General features: G+C 36.0%; 1 protein-coding gene across 10 annotated transcripts in view; it reads right to left on the bottom strand.

The window, feature by feature from the left end:
* Window positions 1-2017: 2017 nt before the first annotated feature.
* The window catches only part of KDM6A (lysine demethylase 6A), a 209507-nt gene continuing 189311 nt past the window's right edge, over window positions 2018-22213 (bottom strand). For all 10 annotated transcript variants that reach the window (XM_026012249.2, XM_026012250.2, XM_026012252.2 and 7 more), the window contains 3 exons: window positions 6651-6777; window positions 4036-4206; window positions 2018-2897 (listed from right to left, as the gene is read on the bottom strand). In XM_026012249.2, the coding sequence (XP_025868034.1) occupies window positions 2868-2897; window positions 4036-4206; window positions 6651-6777 (328 nt within the window). In that variant the 3' untranslated portion in view covers window positions 2018-2867. The remainder of the gene's footprint in view (window positions 2898-4035; window positions 4207-6650; window positions 6778-22213) is intronic.

The raw sequence follows: 22213 nt of genomic DNA, 5'->3' as shown, positions 1-22213 counted from the left end.
CAGGGATCACATCTTAGATTTGCTTTTAAAAGATGTTCAATAAGTATACTGACTAAATCAAAATACACATGACAATAATTTAAAGATTTAATGACTAGGTTCTAAGAAGCAGACACTTCATTTCAGTTAAATTCATAGTATTATATGATCTTAAGTTGAAATTGTGAAGGCTGTGTCGATTGACTACTTTTGAAAACTGACTTCAGTTTTAGTTCAAAATGAAGCCGCCACATTAAAAAAAAAAATTGATTTAACATAACATAGGTTAAAAAAGCAAGTTGAACTGCTCTACTGATGGGTATAAGGTATAGGATTTCCTGTTTAACTGATGACAATGAGAAAAGATGATTCAGTTCCCACTATCTGGAGCTTCATCTGCTTTTTTATACATTTGGTAATTAGCTTTTCTCTAAACAATGTGTATTATGATGCAAACCTGTTTTGTTATTAAGGCATCTGGATAAAGTGTGCTTTTAATGGGATTAACCTATACATGGAGTAGTAAAAAGAAAAAAAAATGATTCTATTTCTTCTGAAATGTGAAAAATGTAAATTATAAAGGATATTAAATTGATGAAGAGAAAGCAGTTTACACTGCTTTTATCTAGTTATACTCTAGAGTAATGTTGATATGTTTGATTTCTCTCCTATCCTCTACCCAAAGATTAAGCTGAACAAGTATTATTCTTGACATAACTTGCAAGTATGTATTGGTGAAACAGTACTAAATTACTCTTACATGTCAGACAACCTATATTAATCTTGGCAATAAACTATCTTGATATAACCATAGGAAATAAGACACTGTGTCAGTAAGATAAACTAGAACTGGTTAAGCAACATTTAGGCATAGCTTTAGCATTCTTATAATCTTTGCTTCTGGATAGTTGGCTTGCAATTTTTATTTGCAAAAATGTCTTGAGTTATTTCAAAAATATTTAGTGGTTACACATCCTAAGCAGCACTTAGACAGTACTCTTGCTCCTTAACTAAAATAGATTGTAAGTATTTCCTTCTTAAGTTATAAATGATTCATACTTAGAGAGATGATTGCTGCTAGTAGATATTCAATATTTACCAAATTAACTAATTAAATAAAGTATCTCCATGCTTCCAAGCCTTCAAACTGTTTCTAGGAGGACAACATACTCCAAAACTATCTGAACAAGAATACTTGATTAATGCAATCAGTACAGCATTTCACTAGATAAGATTATAAATTCTCTTTAGTCATAAATATAACTCCATTTCTAGCATTCTCTATGTTTCTTCACTAAAGCTTCCTAGAAAATCTTATAAAGAACAGTGTGATAAAAGAGATAAAATGCAAGGTACCATTATCATAAAATGAAATACCATTATTAATTAGAAGTGACTTGTTAATGCTAATATAGCTTGCTATATTTTTACCAGTGACAGGGATTTGTAGACTCTCCCCTCTTTACCCCAATCATGTCATGCAAGCAGAAAAGCATGAAATTTCAAAATTGCCTAACATTAAAAAATAAGTCTCTTAATTTATTTGCATTCTAAAATAGAGCCCTTCATCTGAAACTTTCTTCCATATAAAACTCTACTTAGTGATGTACAAGATTTATCAAGCCCATGTAACATTCCCTTGAAAACCTTAAGTTCAATCACTATTTGTTTTCTACTATTATACTACGTTTTGGCAGCAATTGTTTATTGGTCTATCATTGCAGTTATTGCAACTTAACAATAAACCAGTCTGACATTTTAAGTCTTGAAGATACATACCATATATATTTCTTTAAAAATAATCATACTTTTGTAAGCAATAGTTTACAGTAGACACCTCAAAAATCTACCATAGATGTGAAACTTAAAACGAGAAAAATTTAAGTTCTAAATCTTTATACATATATATCCAGATTTCTATATATATTATATATACATACATAAGTATATATAAAATATATATAGTCAGATTTGAAAAATGAACAAAAACTGGGTACTGTACATAAAGTCTTTTTAAAACTCAAACAATAGAAAACTCTTTAAACATTAAACAATTTTAATAAAAGTTTCTGTACAATGCTAAGCAGTTTTATTTACACATAGAAAATGTAATAGGAGTAGTGTCTGAAATTACAGAACTCCTTAAAATTTCAATGGCAGGTAAATCTGGAAAAAATAACAGCATTCCATTCACAAATATTTTCAAGCAATAAATATGTATTTATAAATAGTGTAAATTTACATCAAGATTAGAAACAAAAATCACAAATCTGAAGTTTATTCCTTAGTCTATGTGCAATCCATTATCTTTGTGACTTGGCTGTTAATTTTTAAACATTTTATTTACGAACCAAAAGTGTAATAACCATCATGGTTTCAAAACAAGACAGAAAAACATAAAAGCAGTAAAAAAGTTCCTTACCTAACTTTTCACATTAAAAAAAAGTTGACCAAAGAAAGACTTAAAATTGCTAACTACCTTACAAAGAAATGACTGGCTAGGCTAGTATTTTTTTCCAAGGAAAATTGTGAAGGGGAAAAGATAGATGAAAACCAATTCATCAGCCCAGAAATAGAGAAATATAAAAGAGGTTGTTTTCAAGTCAGTAGTCTGTATGATGTTGCCAGTTTTGTCAGATATATACAAAACATGGAATTTATTATTATTATTTTTTTTGTCTGAAGTACAGCTGATCAGCTTTGTGAGAGTCCTGGATTAGGAGCAGTGCTCTCCCCTGTCCAGTTGGTTGACACTTCGCACTTGGAAGGTTGCATAGACACAGTTTTCAGCCAGCAGCCTTACGAGATAGCTACAAAAACCAGTGGTGCAGAACTGAGTTACTTCCTGAATAGCAGAAAAGGTCTCATTTAATGTCCATGGAACAATATCAAGATGAGGAGGATGGTAATGGAGGAGCCTGAAAATAAAAGGTGTGTTACTTTGGTATACACAACTGTTAATAGTGTTCCCGAGCTCAAGGCTAAACATCGTCTGCTTATGAAGGTAGGGAAAGTAACAATTCTCAAGAAAGTTTAAAAGCTAGCTACACAATGTGAACTTATAACGTCCCTGTACTGTTTCCCCTGTGGCCAGTTTTCCTAAGGGTCTGAGACCATTATTCTACTCAGTGTGCCTACATTTTTCTGTACTTCACCAATTAGTCAAAAACTCTTAGGATGTTATTAGGGTGACCACTTTTCAGACTGCTTCCAAAATAAAAAAGGCTTGTGGAAAATGATTTTCACAAATCAATTATAATTTCATTAGTGACTGGCTTCAGAAGCTATCTCAATGAGACAATATATCATGTTTAACATAGCCCAGATAATTTTCTTCTTCAAGCAATCTTAAAGACCATTTAAGTGAAAACAGGAGCTAAAATTTTAGTAATTCAGTTTCTAATCACATACGTAGAGAAAAGTACTGGAAGAAATCAACAATTCATAAATTATATCTGTGTTTCTATTCATGAAACTATTGATGTACTAAAGTGAAATGCTTCCCCCTAAGCATCTGCTGTTTAAAAATTAAAAACTGTATAATATTTGTAAGTATACTTGAATTTCATTAAGGTTATATAACGTACCAGGAAGTTACGCTCCATCAAATATTCCTATGAGGTTAATACTTCTGACAAGGACAAAATTTTAAATACATATAATTAGCTCTAAAAGCAGAAGTCTATTTAAGACCACACTTACTAATTCATTTTGTGGACACTAATAACCTATGTACACATTTTATCAACTGAAATCAAATGGCATAAAGAATATAATAGTGTTGTAAAAGCACAGAAATATTCTGTAATGTAATTATGGTGACATTAGTTAGGCTCTGACTCGCCCAGGAAGAAAAGTGAAAATGAAATACGCCATTTCATGGGAATAAATACTTGGAAGTGAAGGAGGGGGGTGATATGAATTTTCCTCATGCAATATCTAACAAGCAAAAGGAAAATTTAAATATTTCATTACCTCCTACTTATCAGGTGGCAGAACAAACACTGCTGCTTCCCTATCCAGCTAAGTATGTACTCACATGCTGATTTCACTTACTAATGTAAATTGGTCATAGACTTGCATCAGGTCCTCCATTTTATACTGTTCTAGCACCACAAAATTTTCCAGGTTTCCACTTGTTTTTCGTGCACAGTCTTGGCAATGCACTATGTAGGTCTTTCGAGAATTGCTCTCATTTGTGACAAAAAGCAGATCAAAAACCTCCACCTATTTTATGCAAGAAAAAAAGAGTAATAGTGATAGTGGTATTTATTTATTGTACTGTTTTAGTATAATCACAGAATTCTACTTTACATGGAATTGTGGACAGTGATCTCTGGTTAAGAGTAGGTACGAAGACAAATACGGCCATGTTGGAGAATCTTTAATAGGCCAGCTTTCTATTGCACCAAACCCAAAGACATGGGTGGTAATGGATATTCAGGGAACTGACTTAAAGGAATGGCTCTTTACAACCACTGGCAAAAGCCTAATTTAAAAGTTAGTCTAGGTCAGCTTATTTTTTTTTTAAGATTTTATTTATTTATTCATGAGAGACGAGACACAGAGACAGGCAAAAGGAGAAGCAGGCTTTCCTGCAGGGAGGACTGATGTGGGACTCAATACCAGGACCCCAGGATCATGCCCTGAATCAAAGGCACTCAACCGCTGAGCCACCCAGGCGCCTGGCAGGTCAGCCTATTTTTGTTTTAAATCCAAAACAATGGCATACAGTCAGAAGAAAGGGATCGTTATTTTCTGTTTACTTATGTTACAATACTCATCATGGAGCACTGTGTATGGGTATCAGTCTTCTTTCATAGACAGAGCTCCTCAAAGATGAAGACTACATTTTACTCACTTTTGCAACTCCAGAGCATGTCACAGTGCTTAGACAATCCTCTAAACACACTTATTAAATAGTATATAATCTGATTATTTTACAGATGAGGAAACTGACAGGTAAGTGACAGTGAGTGTTCAGCTATAAGCCTCATGTTAAGGAATAGGAGTACACGCAAAAGGTATATTCATGAGTATAGCATGATTTTAGAAATAATAGCTCTACCTTTTACAGAAAGATTGATGAGCTGTTATGGTTCAGGTGGAAAAAGAAGTAACACTGTAGGGTTAGGAGTCATTCTGAAAAGTTTATACATTCTTCTTCTTCTTTTTTTTTTTTAAGGTATAACACACCTAACCAGACTCTACCTGATCTCCCAAAGATTAACTTTGGCCAGGTTGCACAACATTAGAAGAGATGGATTCAACCATTTCAAAGAATAGTCAATGTCAGAATACAGAATTTCAAGGTTTGGAATGGATCATTAATATCTCTGGCTTTGGCATATCCTTGCATTTATTCAATGACAGAAAATTCTCATGACCTCATTATCTTCTTTGTACAGTGTGTTAATTCAAAATTCCAGCATTCATCATTTTACCATTACTATCAACGGGCAACAACATGAACCTAGTCATCTGAGCTAGAAAATTTGTGAGCATTCTTCAACCTGTCCCTCACTTCTACTACGTAATAGGCTGTCTGGTAACAAGATTTTATCTTCTAAATATTTTTGAATTCCTCTCCTCCTTTAATATCCCCACTGCAATCTCACATAGGCCTTCAGATAACAACTCTTTCTTAAAACCACTGCAATAGCTTCCTATCTCCATTCTGTCCAATTACATTTCTGTTTCATTTTTTTTTTTAAGATTCACATTTCTCTTTCAAACACATATCCAATGTGGCTGCCTGCTCAATATCTTTTGATGGCTTCAATGACCTCAGAATAAATATCAAGTTCCTTAAAATCATTTGAGATGTTCTGCAACAGTTTCCTACCACCTACACTTATAAGTAGAATTTGCATAGTCCATGTTCCAGCCACACCAGACTACTTATGCTTGTCTGAATAAGCCATTTCATTTCCCATGTTGTGCCTACAGCTCAAAACAATATTCACTCCACTTCTAATTCTCATCATTTTTTAGCCCACTGAAGTCATACTCATCCTTCCAGGATGGACTCAAATGTTAATACTTTTGTAAATCTTATGCCAACACTAGAAGGGAATATTAGGTTATTTTTCCCCTTAGTGTTATCATAACAGTAAGACAACTCTGTATTCACCAGTCCATGTACATTACAATTAGTTGTTTATAATTTGTCTTCTCCAAGTAGAATGTAAGCTCCTTCAGAACAGGTACTATATTTTATTTGTTTCTGCTTCTCTTGCAAACTTTGGCCACAGAAGATTGACCAATGTATAATGAACTGCACCAGAGAGGTGTGAGCACTGATCTGCCTGGGGCTATATCGAACTACATCCAGTTTACTGTCATCTGCCTACATCTGGATTATTCCCAGTTTAAAATCTCAAGACTAAACTTCTTGATGATTATCATTTGTTAAATATCTACCAGATAAATGACTATTGTAATTACTTTTAGAGTTAATTCATTGTTACTGAAATAGCAGGTCATGAGATTAAATTTTAATATAATAGCGAAGTAACAAGAAAATAACAAGACTGAACACAATGTCAATTTCAGGAAGATGCAGGACATAGGAGTTTAAATATATTTTAAATAAAAGTAACTAAGTAGAAAACAAAAGTAGAGAGGTAAGAAGCTTTATAAAACAACCCTGGATAACAATAGTTACTTACCTCACAAATGCTACAGTAATGTGCTGGTTCTTCTTTTGTCCGCCCATGCCATATAATCTCTTTTCCTGCAGCAATGAGAGCTTCCCTCAATGTCTGACATTGCTTCAGAGTTCTCAGAAGACAATACCTATTATGGGGGAAAAATTATTTGTGACCAGCAACAGAATACTGTATATCTTTCGTATAAAAGATATACTCCTGGAGACTTGGTTCTAGCCATCTGTGACTTTATCATTTTTTTTTTTTTTTGGTCAATTTCCCAGATTTTCTCTTATTTAAAAAATAAGGCCAATGCTCAGCGAGTCTGACGATAACAATATGAGATCATTTAAAGCTGAAAATTAATTGATACCTGAATATCAAAATACAGTGATTTTAATATAAAAAACCTGACTCCTTGCTTAAATAGTAGTTGCTAATTTGGCTCTTATTTGGGCAAGTCACTTAACCTCTTTGGGAGTCAATGTCCTTATCCTTGATATAAGGGGTCTAAATTCCAGATCTCAACTGCTATGATTCTATTAAGGCAGGAAGGCACATTATTTCTGTCAGCACTACCTATTACTCATAAATAGCATCACCTGTACAGCTGCTTTTGAAACTTGAGTCTATACAAAGAAAACCAGTTATAGATTTAGTTGCTATACGACACAAAATTGGTTTCATTACAGTGCTAAAGAAAAAAGACATAACTTGATTTTAACTTGAGGCTAATATAGTAGAATCTTTCATTTATATTAACACAAGTGAACTCCTCTTATAATTTATACCTTTTCTAAATTCATACTTATGATGCTAACAATATATTGAATTCTCACAATTCGTGATTTTCCTAGTTTGCTGTCATTACTTGGACTTGTCTGCTAAAGTCTCTTACTCTCCTGTGAATTAGTGGCTCAGGTTCTCCATTTGAAAGAGAGGTTGGACTAGATGGTCTTTAAGGCACTTTTCAGCTCTAAAATGCGGACAATGAAAATATCCTAAATGAAAAGGAAATGAGTTTAGCAACTGACTGAGAGCAAAAGTTTTTGTTTTATTCACTGCCTAGGACAGTGCCTGGCATATAGTAGGTGCTCAATAAATATTTGATTACTTAACAAGTAAAATTTAAAGCATGATAATAACATATTTCCTTGCTATCTCCTAAGTTACAAAGTTAAAGAAGTATCGTTACTTATTCCGAACCCATGTAAATTAAGCCAGGATAAAAAAAGATAACTGAAAATATCCCTAAACTTGTTAATTAACAAACCTTAAACAATAGCAACTTTATAGCAACTTTACAGTTATAAGACAGATCCTTTCAGTATCCTAGTCAAAGTATTTCACTCTTAATTTGGCTTAGGCTATTCTTGTGTTTAGCTTATTTAAAAACAAAATAATGTGTTAGATTGTAGTTTGCAAGTCAAAGGTAGGGCTGCAGTTATGTATGTGTGTGTGTGTGTGTGTATGTATGTATGTGTGAAAATGTGTCGAGGAGGTAGCAAGTAAAAAGTCAGATCATGGTAAAAAGAGAGGATAGAATTCTAGACTATGCTGCCAGCTCTTGAACAGTACCTGCTCCTCCCCTTTTCCCCTTCCCGTGTTACATGCACAACTCCCCTCTGAAGCTACCAATCTAACTAAACAAGTTTCCCAATCAGGGTTTCAAAATAAGGTCTTTTTCACAGGAAAGTAATGCGTAAAACTTTGCAGATACCTTAGGAAGATCTGCAGACTCCACTATGCTCTCATGTGAGAAAACAGACAAGGAAAAATAATAAAATAATACAATAAAGTACATAAATAATAAAAAATAAGAAACAGGAAGCATGGTATTAGGTGCTTCAGACATGTTATGCCATGAAGGCCTCTTACCAGCCTTGTGCCAGAGACACTCTCATCTCCATCCTACCAATGACCAAACGAGGGCTCAGGGAAGCTAAATTTGTCTGATGTCATAAAGCTAATTTTTAAGTGGCTGGGCTAGGGGTTTGTGAAAACAAAATCTTAAGCCTCCCCTCTCACTAACTCACACTGTACTTTCTTCTTTCTGGTCTTCCTATCTTTTACCTGCCTGCTCCCCCTCATCTCTTTTGAAGAGAAGATTCTTGAAGGTTAGTCAGCACCATTTGATTTTGGGTTTCAAACACAGAGCCTCGGTTCTGTGAGCCTTACTCCACTCTACTCAGCGAATGAACTTTTATGTCCAATGCTACTAATTACTTTGGCAGTTAGATTGTAGTTTATAACTTATGGCTTGTTTGGTAGTTTTATGCAGAAAAAGGCAATTAGTATATATGTTTTCCTACAAAAAAATAAAGGGTTAGAGCTAGGGTTATATTAAGAGTAAATACTAAGCCTTGAGTATGCTGCTTCCGGAATCAGCTCCAGAATTTTTATTTTGTGAGACCCTGGAATCTTAGAAAACTGTCAGCTCAACCAATGTGATCTGACAACGAATAACCAAATTGTGGTTTCCCCTTTGCCCTTTGGTTTTTTTCCTTAACAGTAAAAATTTTTGTTTTCTCTTTTTCAAAAGGTAGCAGTTGGAACAGAAGGAGAATTGAGAGAGACACAGGCTCTTTTGGAGTCTATAGCAATGAGCAGATCCTACAGAAAGGGTGTGATTCAACCAAAGGGCAGGGAAAAATAAATAGAAAATAAAAACATCTGAGGAAAGGATGCCTAGGGAAGATACAGATATACTATTCAAGACTTAACAGTCATCTGGTTCTGCTTTGGTTAATCTCAGGCCTTGATTTTATGCGTAGACAACATTTGAGTATACCAAAGAGCTAAAAAATATGAGTCATTTCCTTTTCATTTTAGTTTAGCTGAGTTTTAATAAATTTACCTTATAGCAATTAAGAATGCAACTTGTTAAAAACAAAACAATAAATCACTAGCAAAAAGTGTAAAAATGTAGAAGACAGAAGATGCTATTTTTAATAAATACATTTTAGGAACAAGGTCAGAAATTATTTCAGGAGCTAGACAAGCAGAGAATTCTGTGACTTTTAAGGATAAGTCTGGTTTAAAGGCCCTGTGTTTAGCTGTTTGGATGAAAAACTACACCAAAAGGCAGGGGGTATTAAAGACAGCTTTGGCTTGAAGACAACCACAAGGGAGAGGCTGACTAAGGACATGCTGTATTTAAGTTACACAGTAAGAATCTAATCCACCCAAAGACCCATCTGCAAACATGGAACCACAAAAGGGATGGAATTTTAGTGAACAGCTTTACACAGGGCATAGAAGTGCAAATATACTTGAAATATCAGAATAAGAAAACTGGAGACAATAGATGGACAAATGATCATGTACAATAATACAAATCAATACAATGGGCAAAAGATAAATAGATAAAGTATGCCATGAATGCTAAAAGGAAGGAGAGGCTCATCTTCAGTTGAGGAGAGATGGGAAATCACAGAAGTTTTCATAAAGAAGTTGTCAATTTAGATGTGAGCAAGAAGGGGAGGTGAGAGGAAGGCATGTTTCAAGCAGAGGGAATGCCAAAAACAAAGCTAGTATGGGGATCACTTAGGTAACAAACAACTGTTGCTACCAGATTTTAATTTTGGGATGGGGTTCCTGGGGCAGGAGAATAAAAAAAAGCCACAGTGATAGTACATTATGTCAAATTTAAGACAACACCAGGGACTACTCAGATATCCCCAGGGGCAGCTTGACTAAGTTTCCAAAGTTAGTTCCCAAATACCAGTGCGGAGACAGATGAAACATGGGTTAACTTGATATAAGTCTTTATGGTAACAGTCTTAGCCACTAAGAAGTAGATGGTCTACAAACTAAAGTACACCAAGAGGTGTCCTGTCCTGACCAATCTCTTACTGAAAGAGCCATACAGGATAAGTGAGCCAATGTGTGAGCCCTTGAGACACACTTGCCACCTGTCACTCAAGGGTTTCATTCCCCTATGACAACAGTGAGTGTCTGAATGTCAGTAAGACATTTTATTTCATTTAAACCAAACACATGGCTGAAAATCAAGGTCTCAGTCAATGATAAAAATGAGTATCTCAAAAATTTTAAACTCTTGGATGGAAAAATCAAGCATGAAAGCAAATGTTAACCATGAAGATGCAGAGTTTTAGAATTTTTAGATTTTTTTTTTTTTATTCAGTGTTCTCACAAAACACTATATATTTAACCCAGTGATGTTTTAGAAGATGCAGCCCCAGGACAAGAGTATTAGGATCTACACTATGGACTGGTCTTTGTGGCTATACCCTCTTATTCAATTATTAGGCCAACTGGATATTACCAAAGAGCTGGCGCATACCTCACTTATTCATATAAAAATGGGAATCAAAGAGAAAAGGGAGTTAATACTTTAACATATATTCAAAACCTCTCTCTGTGCTTGTGATAAAGTTTATATTATGTAGATAGGGTAGTAATCTAAACTATGCACCCAAAAAAAGGAAAAGAAAAATTTTATTAGCTTTAAGAAATCTAATCTAGTCTAGGATGTCAGGGACTTGCTTGATCAGAGGATTCATATAGGCCACTGTGAAAGAGATTCTCAGGGTTCTTCCCATAGAGCTCTGAATTTACTTGTTAGAAACAGACTAGAAATCTTAGTCTCAGGTGATTTTTATGATCAGAGAAAGAAGAACCAGTGCAAACCTCTTACTTCCTCTTACTTTTATAATGAAATTATAAACAATGTCTAAAATTTGTAGCATTATTCTTCAATGGACATCAGTAAGATACCAACTTCATGAATCACATTTTTATGATAAAAGTCTTAAGAGACCACAGAAAGAAAACTGCAAGGGAGACAGATAGATAAGAGCAGATTATAGAGCTAGATTGCTTGGGTTCAAATCCCAGCTCCACACATACTTCATATTCTCTGTGTCTGTTTCCTCACTGCAAAAAGATGCAACTAATACTGCTATTATGAGAATTATATGTGGTATATAAAAGTGCTTAGATTAGTGCCTGGAAGTTAGTGATCAATATTTAAAATTCAACATGTCAAATTCTTAAACTGTGTTAGAGTAATTACATGATTACTAAACTGAAGTTTTTAAATTTTTAAAAAAAGGTTCTATTTATTTATTTATTTATTTATTTATTTGAGAGAGAGAGAGAGAGAGAGAGAGCATGCACATGTGCACAAGCAGGGAGAAGTGGCAGGCAGAGGGAGAGGGAGAAATAGGCTCCCCACCAGGCAGGGAGCCAACATGGGGCTCAATCCCAGGACCCTGAGATCACGACCTGAGCCGAAGGCAGATGCTTAACTGACTGAGTCACTCAGGAGCCCCTAAACTGAAGTTCTTCAATTTGAAAAGAGTTGTGCAATGAGTGCCAACTAAAAGTGCAACAATTACACCAAAAAGAACATAAGACAGATTATTTAAAAGGTGCTTAGTCTAGATTCATTAGGTCAGGATTTCTCAATCAAGGTATTATTGTTATTTGGGGCTGGATAATTCTCTGTTGAGAGAGGCTGTCCTGTGCATTACGGGATGCTTAGCAGTATCCCTAGCTTCTACCCACAAGATATCCACAGCACCCCTCCCATTCAAATATTGATGCTGCCCTATGTCCTCTGAGGAAGGCGCCAGGAGGAGGCAAAACTACCCACCATTGAGAACCACTGCACTATGTCCATGAGTATTATACTTGAAAAACAGAAGGTGACTGAGATTACTATAACTGATATTAGTATTAATAATTATAACTACAGCCACCATTTACTGAGTGCTTACCCTATGCTAGGACCCATATAATACTTAACAAAAATTATATTAGAAAGATACAATTATTATTCCCCTTTTTCAGAAAAGGAAACAAAGACCAATAAGTTTGATAGTCTGCCCATGGTCCCCCTCCTACCAATAAATGGAGCAGCTGAAATTTGAAGGCAGACTGGACTCCAAACAACTACATAGTGCTGCCCTCTCTGTATTTCACAGAGATAATAAATAGTATAGAACCTAAGACTTAGGAAAATTACAAAGGAAAGGCAAATAATGAACATATAATGATTACCTATACACAAAAGGCACAGAGAAAAGTACATAAAGCATTAATATTGTGCATATAAAATGGTACATTTAAAAATATCTGTAAAAACAGTGCATTATAAGTGGTCAAAAGTATGACAAAATGATTTGACAGGAACTTATTAAGTTTGTGGGAAGTGGTTTTCAATGGACTTGATACTACAGAAATTTTAGAAAATATATTTTCAAGTACTGGCTTATAAGGTATTAGTATTTTTAGAACATATAATTACCTAGCAGATTGCAGGGAGGTTGATAAGAGAATGTATATTCTGAAAATTGACCTCCTGTTCCTTAGCATACTACCTGATATGCTCCTCCTAAATCGGAGATTTCCTAAGATTGAACTTTTCAGAGGAAAATAGGATCTTTGGCATTCTGTTTTTGACATGTGAAAATGTACTGAACTACTTACCCTCACAGTGATTAAAGCAGAACTAACAAAATAGGTGGTGAAGAAACCAGAGTTTCCGACGTATTAAAAACATACTATCATTACATTAACTTGCTAATAGTCCAACATGATTGCAACAGTTTATATCATATTTGTTGGACTTGGCCTTATCTGCTATTGAGATTAAACCATTCAACTGCATCTAAAGGAATCTATGTATTGTGAAAGCCTGTTATCTACAGGGAAATCTAATCAGAATCAACAGTCTCCAGAGCTCACTTGCTACACTATTATTTGATTCCTTTCAAGGGTCCTGTTAAAAGGAATACTTCAATGCTAAAACATAATGAAAATATGAGTCTTATGAAAGTGAAGCTAAGAAGAGCCTTAGCACTCCACAGGGAGAAAATGTAGGCCAAAGAAATGTACCTCAAATATTTGAAAATGGGAATCATGAATTTTCAAACAATGAGGTTTCTCTTAGCTCTCAATCAACTAGTTTAAATTAAAACCAAGAGTAAAAACTGTATACTATGATGAAGATGGATAATCAGCAGCAATAATCTCCCCACCCTCAATTTTAGGTTTTAAAGTATCTTCATTCACTTAAGACTTACCTATGACATAATTTAAACTGGAGTGGGATAGGGGTTTACTAAAACTAAGTATGTTCAATAGTTCTCAAAAATGTGCAACCCAAATGAAATTCTGAGAAAACAAATCCAGAATGTGGAACTCTTGTGTAACACAAAGGTCTGCCCTCTTCAAAAAAAAAGAAAGAGAGAGAGAGAGAGAGAGAGAGAGAGAGAGGAAGGAAGGAAGGAAGGAAGGAAGGAAGGAAGGAAGGAAGGAAGGAAGGAAATCATGTAAAAAAATTTCAGAGACTAAAGACACAATGACTGCATACTGAATACAATGTCAGCATAGGAGCTGGTGGGGCAGGGAGAGGTAAGAGCTACAAAAATACATTTCGGTGCAGTTGGGGAATTTCAAATGTAGATAGTATATTAGCTAATTCTTACATATGTTAAACAGTACTTTGGTTACATAAGAATATCCTTATTCTTAAGAGATGCAGGTTGAAGCACTAGGGGTCATGTCATAATGTTTGCAAATTACTTTTGCATATGACTCAAACTGTGCATATGCATATGTGGAGCCTGCTAAGTGAATGTGGCAAAAACTTATCTGTTGACTCTAGATGAGATTATACAGGCATTCACAGTACTAAACCTTTTTGGTAGATTTTTAAAATTACAAAATAAAAAGTTGGAGGAAAAAGTATAAACAAGTTTGGGAGTGGGGCATGCAGCAATGCATTACATGCAAATTTGATATATTTTAAAAGAGAGTAAGGTAGTAACATAGAAAAACTGTCAACAGTTCAACGAGTTAAAGGAAAAGATCAATAATAGCCTTACATTTAAAGTCTTTCTCATTTCATTTCTTTGTGTGGGCACAGTTCTATTTTAAAAATAGCTAATGATGGGAGCACTTGGGTGGCTCAGTGATTGAGCATCTGCCTTTGGCTCAGGTGGCAATCCTGGGACCCTGGGATAGAGTCCTGCATCAGGCTCCCAGCAGAGAGCCTGCTTCTCCCCCTGCTTCTCCCCCTGCCTATGTCTCTGCCTCTCTGTGTGTCTCACATGAATAAATAAATAAAATCTTAAAAAAAAAAAAAAAAGCTAATGGTTCAGAAAACTTAACAGCTAACACCAAACTAACAGCTACCTGTTAGTCAGCTGAAAGCTGTAACAAATGTGTGTACCAGACTCCTTTTCTAAGCAATAGAGCCATACAGTCATCTGGCTACTAACAGAGATCCCCACTAAAACATCACGGGAGGAATTAAAGTTCTGAATGTCTAAAGTCAACCAAGCTAGGAATCACTCCCCACACCTAACTCATTTCCTTTCTTCTTTCCTGACCCCTAGTTTTCATTAACAGGCACAAATGTCCCACTACCTACCCAAGGCAAAGCCTCAGCAGTACAGATTTCCCTCTCACCTCCACCACCCAACGATCACCAAGTATAGTCTATTTTACCCTCTAACCTTTGTCCCTCCTCTTGTCTGAATTGCAGCAACTACTTTCTCATTTATTCTACCAGATATGTCCTCCATTTATTGCTTCATCTTGCTGCCAAGTGAGCTAATATGCAAATTTGATTATTAAAAAGATATAAAATTCTCTTTTTTAGAGAGAAAGAGAGAGCGTGTGGAAGGAGAGAGCAGAGGGGGAGAGAGAGAATCTTAAGCAGGCTCCACGTCCAGCAGAGTTGGACACAGGGCTCGATCTCACAACCCAGAGATCATCACCTGCGCTGGAATCAAGAGTTGGACACTTAACCAACTGAGCCACCCAGGTGCCCCTAAAAGATTTAAAATTCTAAAGGCTTCCCACTGGCAATTGCTGCCAGTGTGAAGTCTACCTGAAATTTTTAGCAATAGAAGTTAAAAATCCATACTCTTCAGCTAATATGAACAAGTAGGGCTTAAACCTGAAAAAAAAAATTTAAAAAGTTTCGTATAAAGAAGGAGAAACTAAGTTTGCTTTAATATATGGGGTATGCGGGGAAAAGTTTATGTTCATTTAAACACTTAAAGGAAATCAAAAGAGAGTTTTTCACTAAGCTTCCATTAAAATTTTTCTAAGGAGTTAGGCTGTTAACATTTCAAGTCAATTGAATGCATCATACAATGAAAGAAGTAATCAAGATAATGAATATTCTTTTGACTCATGCCAATGCAAGAGATATTTGGAAAAACGTGAAGCAGACTATGAAGATTACTGTATTTTAGTAAAACAATATGACTTACTCAGATAAAGTACTTTATGGTATTGCAGGACTCTGAAAGACCCAACATGAATTTGGAAAGTGCAAAGAAAATAAAAACAAGAGTAATGCTGACTTGTTGAAATAACTACAGGTAATCCATTCTCTAAATGATAATGAGGAATTAATAGGTTACAATAGGAGAAGATCATTCTCCCATTATTAAGTCACTCGGTGCCAAAAGAGGTACACAGTCTATTACTTACTGCACTCCCACAAATTTTTCACAAATTCTGCATCAATTGCCTTGGTGTTGAAACTTGACCTGGGGCTTTTTATAGTTTTCGCTTATCTCATCAGGGTGACTGTTTTTGCAGAGAAATATTAATGTGTTTGATTCCAGAATATTGCCACAGACCCTACTAGAAGACAAACTATATCATATATACATTGTATTACCTTTCTAAACCCAAAGAATTCTGAATATCAAATCACATTTGGCCTAAGGTGTTTAGGATAAAGGACTATGGAGCTATAGTACTACTACTTCCGGGAGGCCCTTCTTTAATGTTCCCCCAATCTGAGAAGCGCCTTCCTCTGTGCTCTCCCATTTTTTTAAACCTATCTTCATGAGCAAAGATCACATATTTTAATGCATTGACTATTTCCCCATTTATTATAAGCAGCTTAAGAAGTGATTAAATCCCTTTTTCTCAGCACAGTAACACAGCACAACTCCGTTCACAATAAGTATCAAACAAATATGAAAGCATGAAAAGAACTGGGCGAGTGAATAAGTGAGGGGATATAAAGGCACAAGGTAAATTTCATTTACATTGCTTTTGATTAACACTTAACTACAAAGATCCAAAAATTATGCATTGTTGATTCATACTATTTAGAATTACAAACAATAATTCAGGGAGGAAGTTAAGGAAGAGGACTATCTTTGTTTATCTTCTTCATTCCACTTCTTACACAGAGCTGGTAATTTTTTTTCTTTTAAAATAGCCTACAATTCACATGTCCAATGTATACTGAATTAATCCCTTACTGAAAGATAATTCAAACAAGGAGAAAAAAGGGGAAGGTGTAAAAATTGTAGTTCATACTAAATATTTTTTTAAAGATTTTATTTATTTATTCTTGAGAGACAGAGAGAGAGAGAGAGAGAGGGGGGGGGGGCAGAGACACAGGCAGAGGGAGAAGCAGGCTCCATGCAGGGAGCCCGACATGGGACTTGATCCTGGGTCTCCAGGATCACGCCCTGGGCTGAAGGCGGCGCCAAACCGCTGTGCCACCGGGGCTGCCCTTAAAGATGTTTTAAAATACAAAAAAGAGTAGCAAAGATAAATGGAAAGTTCAAGCACACATCTACAGGCAGCAGTGGGAGAAATGGCTGACAAGGTAAATGGGAGTCAGATTTGAGGTACAAATGGAGGATTTTAGGTCATCTCTATGCTCGAAGTGGGGCTCAAACTCACAACCCTGAGATTAAGAGTCATGTGCTCTACTGACTGAGCCAGGTTGAGCCACCCCAAATGGAGGATTTTAAAGAAAGTTTGCATTTGTGTCTTTGTATGTTTAGCTTAGTTGGTCACCAGTAACCTTAGCAAGAGAAGTAACGGGCATATTCAAGGTAGAAAGCCAAATTGCTATGTATGGTGGAAGGGACAGGAGATGAAGCAAAAGACTCAAGGCCAAGGAAAGAAATGTCAAGAGAGAACCATTACTTAAGAATTAGCATAGCTCACAAGCCAGAATAAACCAATACCATTTCCTTTGTTGGCAGAATACTAGGTTTGAGGAACAAAGCAATGATGTGGGTATAATTTTACAGCACAATTGAGCTTGTAGAAAAAGATCCCCCTCTCTCTATTACTGCAACGATATATTCCTCATGCTGTCTTCTGACCTTTATTTGGTTCACTATTTGCTTTTTTTAAATAGACATATTCCTCTAAGTTCTGTCCGTAACTCCTCCCCTCTTCTTTCTCTCAAGGCAATCACAAACCGCTAGATAAAAGACCCCCTAGTCTGTCAGCTCTAACTTTGTTCTCTAAAGTTCTGTATTTCCTACAGCTTCTGCTAAATAGCTCTATCCAACTATTTTATCAGTTTCTCAAACTTGCCACCTCCCCAAAATGAAGTTCTGTGCCACAGATATATGCAAGTAGCTTTTGTACAAGACAGCTATGGGCATTTAATCTTGGTTCTAACCAACGGTGATCTTTGGATGCTGAGACGTATGACTCAGATAAAATCTGGGAAGCACTTTTCTTAGTGCTCAGCTAAGTACCAAACTCAAATTATTATTTTTATTTACATATAGAGAGCTCATGAGTAGTGGTGGTGCTGCAGATGGAGAGGAAGAGAGAGAATCTTAAGCAGGCTCCCCACTGAGCTCAGAGCCCAATATGAGGCTCGATCTCAGGAATCCAAGATCATGACCTGAGCTGAAATCAAGAGTCAGACACTTAACCAACTGAGCCACCCACACACCACCCCACAAACTCAATTTATTAACTAGCATTAATAAAACCATCTAGAACTCAGACTTGAAAACCCAAACTATCTTTGATTCACTCCTTTCTCTTATCATCCAAAAGCTTATTCTGTTTATTTAACTGCTAGAAAGAACTTTATGAAACCCAAATTAGATCATACTAGTTAAAAACCCATCAAAAGTTCTCTAACAGAATAGACTTAGGTTTGGCACACAATGCATGAATTGCCACTAAGAATTTTCACAAATGTATCTTATTCTACTACTCATCACACACGTTGTCCTCAAGCCAGAATTTACCAGCACAAACATAGCACAGTTGTATCATATATGTCTTTAAGATCATGCAAATACCCAGTAGGGAAGAAGTCAGGAGAGAGGAGTAAAGAGGTAGGTGCTGGGGACAGAATGAGAGCAGGGAAAAGAAAAGATGATCTGGAGTGAGTATGCATTTACTGGTCCTCTAGGCAGTAGGAGATCCCCTGAGCCTCTCACAGAGTAAGAGGCTTAACATGCCGAGTATGATTGTAATCGTTAGTACAACAGGGCCTCTCTATATAAGCCAACTATTCTGCCTGATGCTCAAGTGAAGGAAAGGGATTTATTCCCCTGGAGGAAAATGTGATGGTGCTGGGCTGAAAGAGACATGGTACACATTACTTTGTGGATGAACTGAAGCATCTTCCTGATGGCACAAGAGTTTGGTCTTAAACTGGCCTTAGGTGTTATTCCTCTGTCCTCTGTCCTCTCCCTGCCTCCACAGCTTTACCTTTCACACAAATTACCTGCTTCCCAGAATACACAGACTTTTCTGATTCTATGGAGCTGGAAAGAATCCAGTGGAGATCTGTCAACGTATTTCTTCTAATCTTTCAATCTATCTATTTATATGCACTTTTACTTCGAGACAAGACCTATATCAGATACAGGCAGATGAAGACACACATACCTTCTCAGTGCCTAGCCCAGAGCATTGTATACAGTCAGCAAATATTCATTAAATTAAAGAAAGTACAAATGAAAGAAAGGGAACAATGTTGGCTGGTGAAAAGTACATTTTTTAGTAATAGACGAATGACTATGTTTTAAGAGGGAAGTTTACAAAGCAAGGCTTAGGGGTGTGAATTTATAGTGAACATTTTCAATCAGTGTGATGAAAAAGTACCTTGTTATCACATCTCATGACAACTCAAGCTGGGAGCAGAATTCTTAATATAATGAGGAACACAATACAATAAAGATTCAAGTGACTGAACATTTTTTAGTACAGAGTAAAAATGGGAGTAAAATGAGTAAGAAAGTCCATTTCGGTTAAACAAATAAGGTAGGTATGAGGAACAAATCAGTATCATGGGTGATTTTAAGTTGAAAAACATCCAAATTGTGTGCATCCCATTTCAATAAAACAACTTTATAAAAACAGATGACTATGAGTGTTAATGTTCAACAGTTCAAATGTTAAGAGGGATAATGATAAACTGGAAGGAGTTTAGAAGGATGACAAGGATGATAAGGGTGGAAGGATGGAAAAGATAAAAGAGGTGAGAGGTGTTTAAATTAATGAAGACCATGTAGGAAGAAGAACAGAATAGGACGATGATCTTCCCTTGATTCTTTTTTCCTTCTTACCACTTCCCCTCCACGGCCCACCCTGCAAAGTATGAGCAAGTTCTGGGAGCTTTAGCTCCACCACAGACCCTAGTTTGATCCCTCTCTCTGCGCCCATGGGTCAGTATCTGTCTAGGTTGGTCTGTCCCGTTGCAATTGCCTTCTAACTGTCCACCCACCCCCCTTTCCAACCTTGCCCCTTGGAATCCATTCTCTACAAAGCAACCAGATTCATTTTCTTAAAGTTTAAATCAGAACCCATCTGTCTTCTGCTTACAATCCTCTAACGGTAACCTATAACACCCAGAACTAACATATAAACTGCTTACCATGTCCTAAAAGTCGATGCCCAATCTGGTTCTTGCTTACTACTTTGTGGAGCTTACTGCAACCCCCCTTTCTTTCTCTCATTCTGCTATATACTGGCTTTTCTGTCCTACAAACATGCCAAAGCCATTCAGGCCTGAAATGTTCTACTCCTAGGTCCTTGGTTGACACCATCTCAGTATTCAGGTCTAAGCACAAAACTCATTTTCTCAGACACTTGCCTTGACTACTGTAGAAAAAGCAGCACTCCCACCTCCCACCACCCAAATATTATTCATTTTATCTTACTCATACCACTTGTTAGTCATTTATTCATCCATCTGGTGGTCTTCTCTGAATTGTTCCACTAGAACTTAAGTCCCCTGAGAGGAGGGGTTTTAATAAACACTGCACAGAGTTGGTTCTCAAACACTTGTTGAATGGGATATATTCTACATAAATCCCAAACATATTTAGAGAATTAGGACCAAATGACAGGTATATATTAGGCCAATTTATAAAGAGCTTTCAAGAATTACAGTCAGGTAATGAGAACGTTCAACAAGTTGCTGGATGGCCACAAATTATGGAGGCTAGAATGGATTACTACACTTAGAAGTTTTGACTAAATGACCTTAAAAATACTTTCCAATTATAAAATTCTAGTCAATCTAAAATGTAATGAGTCACCTTCAATCTATATAACTATTACAGAAGTGGTATCTATGCTGTACCACCCCTGTACCTTCAGGTGATCTGAATTAACCTCTAGTTTATGCCTATCTCAAACTTACTAAACCTTCAGTGACTTTAAATAATTTTTTTCCTCAAAAGTAACCCTGAACTTGCTCTTCAGAGCAAGGTACCACTGTCAGATATAATAAGATAAATGGAAAGAGAACCTTTCACACCCCACTACTAATTACATTTATAGAATATGGTACCCAAGTTCCAACTTTTTATTTTTTATTTTTTTAAAGATTTTATTTATTTATTCATAGAGACAGAGAGAGAGAGAGAGAGAGAGAGAGAGAGAGAGAGAGAGAGGCAGAGACACAGGCAGAGGGAGAAGCAGGCATCATACAGAGAGCCTGACATGGGACTCAATCCAGGATCATGCCCTGGGCTGCAGGCGGCGCTAAACCGCTGTGCCACAGGGGCTGCCCAAGTTCCAACTTTTTAAAAGGATTTGTACATCATGTGATGTAATGAGCACAGGGTTTTAAATAAGACTGATGAATCACTGACCACTACCACTGAAACCAGTAATACACTATATGTTAATTAACTGAATTTAAATTAAAAAAAAGATTTCTATATATGCTGTGATTTGGGTTTTGTTACCTCTCATCTCCCCTGCTACTTTTGCCCACACACCAGATAAAATACTGCAACTGACAAAAGACTATATTGTTAGATTGTCCAGGTGTGTTATCTTGGCCACAGAATTTCTGTTTGAAGTTTTGGACTTAGGTTTGAAATCATTTTATTAAGATAGGACTACTTTCAAAAGACAGTATTTTGAAAACAACATATGCTGACCAAATATAGCTGCAGGAGAAATACTTAGTATAAGTACTACTTTAACAAAGATGAAAACTTATTTTATCAGTAAATATAAAGCAGTGTATTCCAAACGGAGTTTTTAAGGAGATCAATTCTTTAAAAGATACTGGTCAAACAAATAAGTTTGGGAAATACATTATATAACCCTCCTCCTTCACCACTCACAAAACAAACCAATACTTATATAGTCTCTACAACATTTTATAAAAACTAACAAAATAAAGGACTTATAAAACTTTATCTAATCCATCATTTTCCGTATTTCTTTGACCAGAATCCTCCATCTTTTCAGGGTAGGTGCAGCAGTGGTAGAAGATAGTTTAGGGAAACACTGCTATATAGCACTGTTTGAAAATATTACTTCTAAATATATTTTAAAAATAGCTA

This window comes from Vulpes vulpes, chromosome X (assembly GCF_048418805.1).
Source record: "Vulpes vulpes isolate BD-2025 chromosome X, VulVul3, whole genome shotgun sequence".
Lineage (NCBI taxonomy): Eukaryota > Metazoa > Chordata > Mammalia > Carnivora > Canidae > Vulpes > Vulpes vulpes.
Note: the sequence above shows the minus strand (reverse complement) of the source record. Positions and strands in the feature narration are given on the sequence as shown.